This window comes from Pagrus major, chromosome 5 (assembly GCF_040436345.1).
Source record: "Pagrus major chromosome 5, Pma_NU_1.0".
Lineage (NCBI taxonomy): Eukaryota > Metazoa > Chordata > Actinopteri > Spariformes > Sparidae > Pagrus > Pagrus major.
In genome coordinates, this window is record NC_133219.1 from 41,448,933 (window position 1) to 41,460,045 (window position 11,113).

At 50.5% G+C, this 11,113-nt stretch overlaps 1 protein-coding gene across 2 annotated transcripts; it reads left to right on the forward strand.

The window, feature by feature from the left end:
* The first annotated feature begins 240 nt into the window (after positions 1-240).
* Positions 241-10,926, forward strand: card9 (caspase recruitment domain family, member 9). 2 transcript variants are annotated; one of them, XM_073466806.1, is made up of 13 exons: positions 241-1,369; positions 2,612-2,681; positions 3,437-3,574; positions 4,567-4,685; positions 4,784-4,990; positions 5,096-5,179; positions 6,477-6,746; positions 7,420-7,545; positions 8,091-8,279; positions 8,358-8,415; positions 8,500-8,627; positions 10,104-10,162; positions 10,244-10,926. In XM_073466806.1, the coding sequence occupies exons 1-13, from the start codon at positions 1,256-1,258 to the stop codon at positions 10,329-10,331; spliced, it is 1,650 nt and encodes a 549-aa protein (XP_073322907.1). In that variant the 5' UTR covers positions 241-1,255; the 3' UTR covers positions 10,332-10,926. The 2 variants fall into 2 exon arrangements, with proteins under 2 accessions (XP_073322907.1, XP_073322908.1); XM_073466807.1 differs by having other exon boundaries at positions 6,477-6,740.
* The last annotated feature ends 187 nt before the right edge of the window (positions 10,927-11,113 follow it).

Below are 11,113 nucleotides of genomic sequence, written 5' to 3' on the forward strand. Positions count from 1 at the left end.
ATGGACACAGTTTGTGTTATTACTCATTAATATTGTAAATATTTAAATTCTGAGTTTGAATGTCCTTAAAACCACAGACTGCTCCTTAACTTCAATCATTCATATAATGCAGAAATTGTTCTGATATGACTTTATTATGATGATGATGACACCTTGGCTCTGTTTACAAACTCTGCTCATGTTAAAGTTACACGTGTTGTTGGTTGTGGCGCCTCCTGTGGACAGAAGGGGGCGATCAGATCCACACGTGGACCTGAAGTCCAGAATCTGCCTCAGACCATCAGACTGGATTTATTACATCACGTCTGTCCAGCAGCACAGTTTGTCTGAGCGGATGACATCACTTTCACAGCCCGCCTGATTGGACCAATCAGATGAGTTATAATAAACTGTCAGTGCCAGTCAGAGGGCGGAGCCAAAAAACAGGAAGTGAGAGAAACGACTTGTTCCTCTGAAACACAGAAGAGCTCACACACCAGAGAGACAGACAGACTGAGAGACAGACTGAGAGACAGACTGAGAGACAGACTGAGAGACTGAGAGACAGACTGAGAGAGAGACTGAGAGACAGACAGACTGAGAGACAGACAGAGAGATAGACTGAGAGACAGACAGAGAGACAGACAGAGAGACAGAGACAGACAGACAGACTGAGAGACAGAGAGACAGACAGAGAGACAGACAGAGAGAGAGACAGACAGACAGACAGACAGAGAGACAGACAGACTGAGAGACTGAGAGACAGACAGAGAGAGAGACTGAGAGACAGACTGAGAGACAGACAGACTGAGAGACAGACAGAGAGACAGACTGAGAGACAGACAGACTGAGAGACAGACAGAGAGACAGACTGAGAGACAGACAGAGAGACAGACTGAGAGACAGAGAGACAGACAGAGAGACAGACAGAGAGAGAGACAGACAGACAGACAGACAGAGAGACAGACAGACTGAGAGACTGAGAGACAGACAGACAGACAGACTGAGAGACAGACTGAGAGTACAGGTTTGAATTCAGTTTGTAGTCAAACTTGGTGTGTGTCCTGTGTGTGTCCTGTGTGTGTCCTCTGTGTGTGTCCTCTGTGTGTGTCCTGTGTGTGTCCTCTGTGTGTGTCCTGTGTGTGTGTCCTCTGTGTGTCCTCTGTGTGTGTCCTCTGTGTGTGTCCTGTGTGTGTCCTCTGTGTGTGTCCTCTGTGTGTGTCCTGTGTGTGTCCTCTGTGTGTGTCCTCTGTGTGTGTCCTCTGTGTGTGTCCTGATGGACGAGGTGTGTGAGGACGACCTCTGCTGGCTGCAGATCGATGAGTTCAGGATGCTGCTCATCAAAAATATCGACCCTTCAAGAATCACTCCCTACCTCCGCCAGTGTCAGGTACTCCTGCTCCTCCTGCTCCTTCTGCTCCTGCTCCTCCTGCTCCTGCTCCTCCTTCTCCTGCTCCTCCTCCTCCTGCTCCTCCTCCTCCTGCTCCTCCTCTCACTGCTCCTCCTTCTCCTCTTCCTCCTCCTACTCCTCCTCTCACTGCTCCTTCTCCTCCTCCTCCTTCTCCTGCTCCTCCTCTCACTGCTCCTCCTCCTCCTGCTCCTCCTCTCACTGCTCCTCCTTCTCACTGCTCCTCCTCTCACTGCTCCTCCTTCTCCTCCTCCTTCTCCTGCTCCCCCTCTCACTGCTCCTCCTCCTCCTCCTGCTCCTCCTTCTCCTGCTCCTCCTCTCACTGCTCCTCCTCCTCCTACTCCTCCTCTCACTGCTCCTCCTTCTCCTCCTCCTTCTCCTGCTCCTCCTCTCACTGCTCCTCCTCCTCCTCCTGCTCCTCCTTCTCCTGCTCCTCCTCTCATTGCTCCTCCTCCTCCTACTCCTCCTCTCACTGCTCCTCCTTCTCCTCCTCCTTCTCCTGCTCCTCCTCTCACTGCTCCTCCTCCTCCTCCTGCTCCTCCTCTCACTGCTCCTCCTTCTCCTGCTCCTCCTCTCACTGCTCCTCCTCCTCCTGCTCCTCCTCTCAATGCTCCTCCTCCTCCCACTGCTCCTCCTTCTCCTGCTCCTCCTCTCAATGCTCCTCCTCCTCTCACTGCTCCTCCTTCTCCTGCTCCTCCTCTCACTGCTCCTCCTCCTCCTGCTCCTCCTCTCAATGCTCCTCCTCCTCCCACTGCTCCTCCTTCTCCTCCTCCTTCTCCTGCTCCTCCTCTCACTGCTCCTCCTCCTCCTCCTGCTCCTGCTCCTCCTCTCACTGCTCCTCCTCCTCCTGCTCCTGCTCCTCCTCTCACTGCTCCTCCTCCTCCTCCTGCTGCTCCTCCTCTCACTGCTCCTCCTCCTCCTCCTCCTCCTCCTACTCCTCCTCTCACTGCTCCTCCTCCTCCTCCTCCTCCTCCTGCTCCTGCTCCTCCTCTCACTGCTCCTCCTCCTCCTGCTCCTGCTCCTCCTCTCACTGCTCCTCCTTCTCCTCTTCCCCCCGTCCTCCTCTCACTGCTCCTCCTTCTCCTCCTCCTCCTTCTCCTGCTCCTCCTCTCACTGCTCCTCCTCCTCCTGCTCCTGCTCCTCCTCTCACTGCTCCTCCTCCTCCTCCTCCTCCTCCACCTCTGTCAGCTGTATGTCAGGTTCTGATTGGCTGTTGTGTGTCAGGTGATCAGTGCTGAGGATGAGGAGCAGCTCTTCAACGACCCTGGTCTCGTCATCAGGAGGAGGAAAGTGGGTAAGAACGTCCAGACTCAGAACACCTGACTGAAGGTGACAGCCAATCACAGGTCGCATCCAACTGACTGTGATGATGTCACAGATCAGATCCCATCACTGAGATCACAGCCATCTGAACCGACTGACCTCTGACCTCTGATCTGACCTCTGACCTGACGTCTGATGTCTGACCTCTGATCTGACCTCTGACCTGACGTCTGATGTCTGACCTCTGACCTCTGATCTGACGTCTGACCTCTGATCTGACGTCTGATCTGACCTCTGATCTGACCTCTGACCTGACGTCTGATGTCTGACCTCTGACCTCTGATCTGACGTCTGACCTCTGATCTGACGTCTGATCTGACCTCTGATCTGACCTCTGACCTCTGATCTGACCTCTGACCTCTGATCTGACCTCTGACCTGACGTCTGATGTCTGACCTCTGACCTCTGATCTGACCTCTGATCTGACGTCTGATCTGACCTCTGACCTCTGACCTCTGATCTGACCTCTGATCTGACGTCTGATCTGACCTCTGACCTCTGACCTCTGACCTCTGATCTGACCTCTGATCTGACGTCTGATCTGACCTCTGATCTGACCTCTGATCTGACCTCTGATCTGACGTCTGATCTGACCTCTGACCTCTGATCTGACCTCTGATCTGACGTCTGATCTGACCTCTGATCTGACCTCTGACCTCTGATCTGACCTCTGATCTGACCTCTGATCTGACGTCTGATCTGACCTCTGACCTCTGACCCCTGCAGGAGCCCTACTGGACATCCTGCAGAGGACCGGGGTCAAAGGTTACACGGCCTTCCTGGAGAGTCTGGAGCTGGATTATCCTCAACTGTACAGCCGGATCACCGGGAAGGAGCCCAACAAGACCTTCAGCATCCTAATCGGTCTGTTACCTGTCTGTCTGTTCACCTGTCTGACTGTTTACCTGTCTGTCTGTTCACCTGTCTGTCTGTCTGTCTGTCTGTTCACCTGTCTGTCTGTCTGTCTGTCTGTTCACCTGTCTACCTGTCTGTCTGTCTGTCTGTTCACCTGTCTGTCTGTCTGTTCACCTGTCTGTCTGTTCACCTGTCTGACTGTTTACCTGTCTGTCTGTCTGTCTACCTGTCTGACTGTTTACCTGTCTGTCTGTTCACCTGTCTGTCTGTCTGTCTGTCTGTCTGTCTGTCTGTCCACCTGTCTGACTGTCTACTTGTCTGTCTGTCCACCTGTCTGACTGTTTACCTGTCTGTCTGTCTGTTCACCTGTCTCTCTGTTGCCTGTCTGTCTGTTACCTGTCTGACTGTTTACTTGTCTGTCTGTCTGTTCCCCTTTCTGTCTGTCTGTCCACCTGTCTGACTGTCTACTTGTCTGTCTGTCTACCTGTCTGTCTGTCTGTCTGTCCACCTGTCTGACTGTTTACCTGTCTGTCTGTTCACCTGTCTGACTGTCTACTTGTCTGTCTGTCTACCTGTCTGTCTGTTCAGCTGTCTGTCTGTCTGACTACTTGTCTGTCTGTCTGTCCACCTGTCTGACTGTTTACCTGTCTGTCTGTCTGTTCACCTGCCTCTCTGTTGCCTGTCTGTCTGTTACCTGTCTGACTGTTTACTTGTCTGTCTGTCTGTCCACCTGTCTGACTGTCTACTTGTCTGTCTGTCTACCTGTCTGTCTGTTCAGCTGTCTGTCTGTCTGTCTGTCTGTCCACCTGTCTGTCTGTCCACCTGTCTGTCTGTTACCTGTCTGACTGTTTACTTGTCTGTCTGTCTGACTACTTGTCTGTCTGTCTACTTGTCTGTCTGTCTACCTGTCTGTCTGTTCACCTGTCTGTCTGTCTGTCTGTCTGTCTGTCCACCTGTCTGTCTGTCCACCTGTCTGACTGTCTACCTGTCTGTGTGTCCAGACACAGCAGGTGAGTCTGGCCTGACTCAGTTCCTGATGTCGGAGCTGAGCCGCCTGCAGAGGGCGCTGCAGGACGAGAGGAGGCGTCGTCAGCAGGTGTGCTCTGTGGCCAGAGATCAGGTGAGCAGGTGACTGAGCAGCAGGTAAACATGGTGAAGGTCTCTGTGGTGACATCATCATGTTGTTGTGTGTTGATGTTGATGGGCGGCGGTCTACAGGAGGCTGCGTCTCGGCAGCATCAGCTGAGGGACCGCGAGCTGAAGAAGATGACTGAGCGCGTGCAGAAGGTTCGGCAGGAGCGCGAGCGGCTGAGCGAGGAGGTGAAGCAGCTCCGTGACCACAACTACAGTCTGATGGCCGACATCAACAAGCTGAACCAGGAGAAGAGCAGCGCCCTGCTGGCCAATAGAGACCTCCAGATCGAGGTCAGCTGACCCCTCCACCAATCACTGAGCCCCTCAGAGAGCTGCAGCTGGACCTGACCTCTGACCTCTGACCTCTGACCTCTGTATGTGTGTCTGTGTGTGCAGGTGGAGCGTCTGAAACACACAGTGTCAAGAGCTGAAAATCAGACAAGACTGCTGAGACGACGAACACTGAGACCGCTGCAGCAGGTACACACACCTGACACACACCTGACACACACCTGACACACATCTGACACACACCTGACACACATCTGACACACCTGACACACACCTGACACACACCTGACACACACCTGACACACATCTGACACACACCTGACACACACCTGACACACATCTGACACACACCTGACACACACCTGACACACATCTCACACACCTCACACACACCTCACACACACCTCACACACACCTCACACACACCTGACACACCTGACACACACCTCACACACACCTGACACACCTCACACACACCTCACACACACCTGACACACACCTCACACACACCTCACACACACCTCACACACACCTCACACACCTCACACACACCTCACACACACCTCACACACACCTGACACACCTGACACACACCTCACACACACCTCACACACACCTCACACACACCTGACACACCTGACACACACCTCACACACACCTGACACACACCTCACACACACCTCACACACACCTCACACACCTCACACACACCTCACACACCTCACACACACCTCACACACACCTCACACACACCTCACACACACCTCACACACCTGACACACACCTCACACACACCTCACACACCTGACACACACCTCACACACACCTGACACACACCTCACACACACCTCACACACACCTCACACACCTCACACACACCTCACACACCTCACACACACCTCACACACACCTCACACACCTGACACACACCTCACACACACCTCACACACACCTCACACACACCTCACACACCTCACACACACCTCACACACACCTCACACACACCTCACACACCTGACACACACCTCACACACACCTGACACACACTTCACACACACCTCACACACACCTCACACACACCTCACACACCTCACACACACCTCACACACCTCACACACACCTGACACACACCTCACACACCTCACACACCTCACACACACCTCACACACCTCACACACACCTCACACACACCTCACACACACCTCACACACCTCACACACACCTGACACACACCTCACACACCTCACACACCTCACACACACCTCACACACCTCACACACACCTCACACACACCTCACACACACCTCACACACCTCACACACCTCACACACACCTGACACACACCTGACACACCTCACACACACCTCACACACACCTCACACAAAGAAAAGGTTTGACATGATTTGGCCAAAAGTATGTGGACAGCTGACCATGTGACAGAGTAATGTGATTACTTCGGATCAAGGTGTTACCACGTGTGTTTCAGAGCAGGAGTCTGGCTCTGCCCACAGCCACCTTCTTCCATCCCCAAAGACTGGAGGAGATCAAAGAGGAGAAGCAGGAGGAGAAGAAGAAGGAAGAGATGGAGGAGAAGGAGGAGAAGAAGGGGACGGAGGAGAAGGAGGAGACGGAGGAGACAGAGGAGACAAAAGAGGAGAAGCAGAGAGGGAGTCCAGGTCCCCTCCAGATGAACCTCCTCACTACAGTGTTTGGACTGAGGAGAGACCTCCACAGAGCAGAGGAGCAGAGAGTAAGGGTGAGGAGGTGGAGGAGCAGGAGGAGGAGCATGAGCAGGAGGAGGTGGAGGAGCAGGAGGAGGAGTTTCTGTTCTAACAGATAAAATCCTGTCAGGAAGTGATGATGCTCTCTGATCTGCTGGAGGCTTTTATTTTGAAACAGATGCTTTTATTTTGGAACAGATGCTTTTATTTTGAAACAGATGGAGGTTAAAAAAGTGTGTGTGTTTGTGTGTGTGTTTGTGTGCGTTAAACTCATCAGTGTGTGTGTGTGTGTGTGTGTTTGTGTGTGTGTGTGTGTGTGTGTGTTTGTGTGCGTTAAACTCATCAGTGTGTGTGTGTGTGTGTGTGTGTGTGTGTGTGTGTTTGTGTGCGTTAAACTCATCAGTGTGTGTGTGTGTGTGTGTGTGTTTGTGTGTGTGTGTGTGTGTGTGTGTGTTTGTGTGCGTTAAACTCATCAGTGTGTGTGTGTGTGTGTGTGTGTGTGTGTGTGTGTTTGTGTGCGTTAAACTCATCAGTGTGTGTGTGTGTGTGTGTGTGTTTGTGTGCGTTAAACTCATCAGTGTGTGTGTGTGTGTGTGTGTGTTTGTGTGTGTGTGTGTGTGTGTGTGTGTTTGTGTGCGTTAAACTCATCAGTGTGTGTGTGTGTGTGCGTGTGTGTGTGTGTGTGTGTTTGTGTGTGTGTGTGTGCAGAGCGAGGAGGAGAAGGAGGAGCTGGAGCTCAGGTGTGCTCAACTGAAAGGAGACGCAAAGATGTACCGACAACGAAACAAACAAACCCTCCGACAGCTGGAGGAGGTGATCAGAGAGAGAGACAAGGTGAGGAGGAGGAGGAGGAGGAGGTGATCAGAGAGAGAGACAAGGTGAGGAGGAGGAGGAGGTGATCAGAGAGAGAGACAAGGTGAGGAGGAGGAGGAGGAGGAGGAGGTGATCAGAGAGAGAGACAAGGTGAGGAGGAGGAGGAGGAGGAGGTGATCAGAGAGAGAGACAAGGTGAGGAGGAGGAGGAGGTGATCAGAGAGAGAGACAAGGTGAGGAGGAGGAGGAGGTGATCAGAGAGAGAGACAAGGTGAGGAGGAGGAGGAGGAGGAGGAGGTGATCAGAGAGAGAGACAAGGTGGGGAGGAGGAGGAGGAGGTGATCAGAGAGGGAGACAAGGTGAGGAGGAGGAGGAGGTGATCAGAGAGAGAGACAAGGTGAGGAGGAGGAGGAGGTGATCAGAGAGGGAGACAAGGTGAGGAGGAGGAGGAGGTGATCAGAGAGGGAGACAAGGTGAGGAGGAGGAGGAGGAGGAGTCTCTGATGATAATGATGATGATGATGATGATGATGATGTCACAGTATGAGCCCTCTGATTGGTGCTCCAGGCTCTGTTGTCGAGGGCGGACCAGCAGGAGGAGGCGCGGCTGCTCCTGCAGGAGAAGGATCAGTACAGGGAGCAGGTCAGAACACTCACTGAGCAATCTGATAGGCTGGAGCTCCTCCTGCTACGGTCGCAGGGGGAGGAGCTACAGCTGAGGACACGCCTCCGCAGACTCACCTGCAGAAGTCACCAGGTGAGGAGGAGGAAGAGCAGGAGGAGGAGACGTTCATGATGTCAGTGATGATGTAATGATGAAGTGTTTCTCCTTCAGTGTGAGAGGAGCAGTGAGGAGGAGGAGGAGCCGGAGCCGTCGGAGAACGCAGCTAAAGGTCAGAGTCGTGTCACATGTCAAGTGATGTCATATTACATCATGTGACCTGTCGTCATGTGACCTGTCGTCATGTGACTGACAGGCAGCAGTGAGGAGGTGCCCAGTGGGACGTCGGGAGAGAACGAGGAGGCGGTGGCGCTGCAGCAGCTTGACTCTCCTGTAGGAGGCGCCACAGCGGGTGAACAGAGGGCCAGGACTGCTGCATCATGGGTAATCTACTTGTTCAAAGGAACAGTTCAACAAATTCAAATTCAAATTCAAAGGAGCTTTATTGGCATGAAAGTTTCAACAATTTTGCCAAAGCATCAAAACACAATATACAATGTTGACAAAGTAAACGATTACAGAATAAATAATACATATATGATTAATAATAATAATAATAATAATAATAATAATAATAATAATAATAATAATAATAGTAATAATAATAAAACAAATAAATTAATAAAGAAAAGAAGAAAAGAAAGAAAGTGTGTGTGTGTGTGTGTGTGTGTGTGTGTGTGTGTGTGTGTGTGTGTGTGTGCGTATCAGTGTGCAGGTAAGTGGAGGAGATCATGTCAGGTGTTGGCAGCTTCACATATTCTGCAGCATCTGCAGCAGCGGCACTTTTCTCTCCCAGTAGATGTTGTATGTTTTCTGTCTGAGAGTTTGCTGAAGTTTGGGCTTCTGTGTGTGATGTTGGTGTAGAGCTGGTTCTGATGTCTGTGTATGTGTCAGCGCAGCAGGAAGTGTCTGAGTGGACCGAGCCGACACAGCCGCTCCTCTCTGGGCAGCCACGTCTGTCTGTGCCGGCCGCTCTCTCAGGCCCGGCTGTGGCTGCTGAGTCTACATAGTCAACGTTTTCCTCAGTGTCGGGTCGGTTACAGAGCTCAGATAATCTGCCGTAGGGCTTTGTAGTGGTGGAGCCGGGCTCGCTGGCTTTGAGGTGTTGGTAGAATTTTATAGCTCTTTTTTGGATCCAACAGGGGAAATTGGCCTAATTCAGCTCTGCATCTGTTGTTTGGTAGTAGCTGATTTCATCTTCAAGAATGGAGAAGCTGTTTTCATTATAATAAGGTGACTCTGATGGGGGACATGAATATGTCTTTGTCTGTGGAGACCACCTCTTTTTTTATTTTGAACCAAATTGAGAAATCTCCTTTTTTGAGTAATTCTATTGAGTGTGTGCGGTTCGTCTTGTACCAGATCAACATCCCTCCTGAATCTCTGCCTTGGCTTACACTTTTCAGTTTGGTAGATGGGAAAAGGACTTCTCTATAACCTGAAGGACAACCAGTGGACACGTCTCCTCTATTCCAAGTCTCCTGCAAAACAATGATGTCTGAATTTTCTAACTCTCTATTAAAGTCTGGGGTCCTGCTCTTAAGGCCAAAAGCAGAGGAGCTCAGACCCTGGATGTTCCAACATGACAACATGTAGCGTGATCATCTGAGAGGCAGCCAGCAGCTGTTAGCTTAGCTTAGCATAAAGACTGGAAACAGGTGGAAACTGATGGAATGTAACTGAGAACATTTACTCAAGTACTTAAGTACAATTCTGAGTATTCTCATGTTCTGATACTTTAGTAACTAGTTACTTTACAGATTACATTCTGCATCAGAGCCAGAGTAGAACATTTTTACTGCAGTCTGACTGCGACAACACTGAGTCTGTCTGTCTCTCTCTCTGCCTGTCTGTCTGCAGGAGGAGGAGACAGACGGCTGTCGCACCTCCAGAAGTCGACCCAACTTCTTCTACCGCAGGTGAGCTCAGTTTCTGGTCCAGTCGATATAAAAACGTGTCACGCAGGCTGTCTCAGCTTGTTCTTGTTTCCATGACAACAGGAAGCGAGCCGTCCGGTCCAAGCTCTGCTGTAAGGCGTACACACCCGGTAACCTTGACGACAGCAGTGACATCACCGACTCTGACTGAACTGAAGTTTCACTCTGAGCTCTGATTGGATTTGATTTCTGTTCTTTTTTTCACTCTGAGTTGTTCCCAGGTTTCATCATCAGTCACGTGATCCGCTCATTAACGCTCATCAGACAGCAGCTTTATATTCATACTCCCAAATATGGTAACCGCTAACTGCTGCTAACTGTATATACATCCACAACTGTAGCTATTGTTAGCTTGTTAGCTAAGTTAGCCATGCAGCTTTCTGGGCTACTGGGGGACGCTAGCCCAGGAGCTCTGGACTGCTGGGAGAAAGGTTTTCAGATCCAGGGCTAGCTGGTTAGCATGCTAACTTCAGTAGATGTTTCTGCAACACAATACAAAGACGTCTCTTAAATAACTTCAAAACTGTTAATTCATCACATTCTGTTGATCTTGTCAGTTAAAATTCTTACATTTCCCCCTTAATGAATAATAAACTATCTGACGTCAGCCTCCATCATGTGATGTAAATATAATCTGCTGTGTGATGATGATTTGTATTTTTCTCTTTTATTATCAGGCAGAAGTGTCAAACAGATCAAATTCATGTGAGCAGCAGTTTAAAACAATAAAATCCAGTTCCAACACACTTTTTTTTAAACTTTTATTTTGAAAGAGGTGGAAGTCTTTCACATTAAAACGTCACAACAGTGCAGTTTGTTTTATTTTCTCTTCTGACACTTTTATACTTTATATGTTCATAATAACTGAGCAGTGTGTTGGTCTCCATGTGTAAATATAATGCATAATAATATAATATAATGTTCTCTGGACAC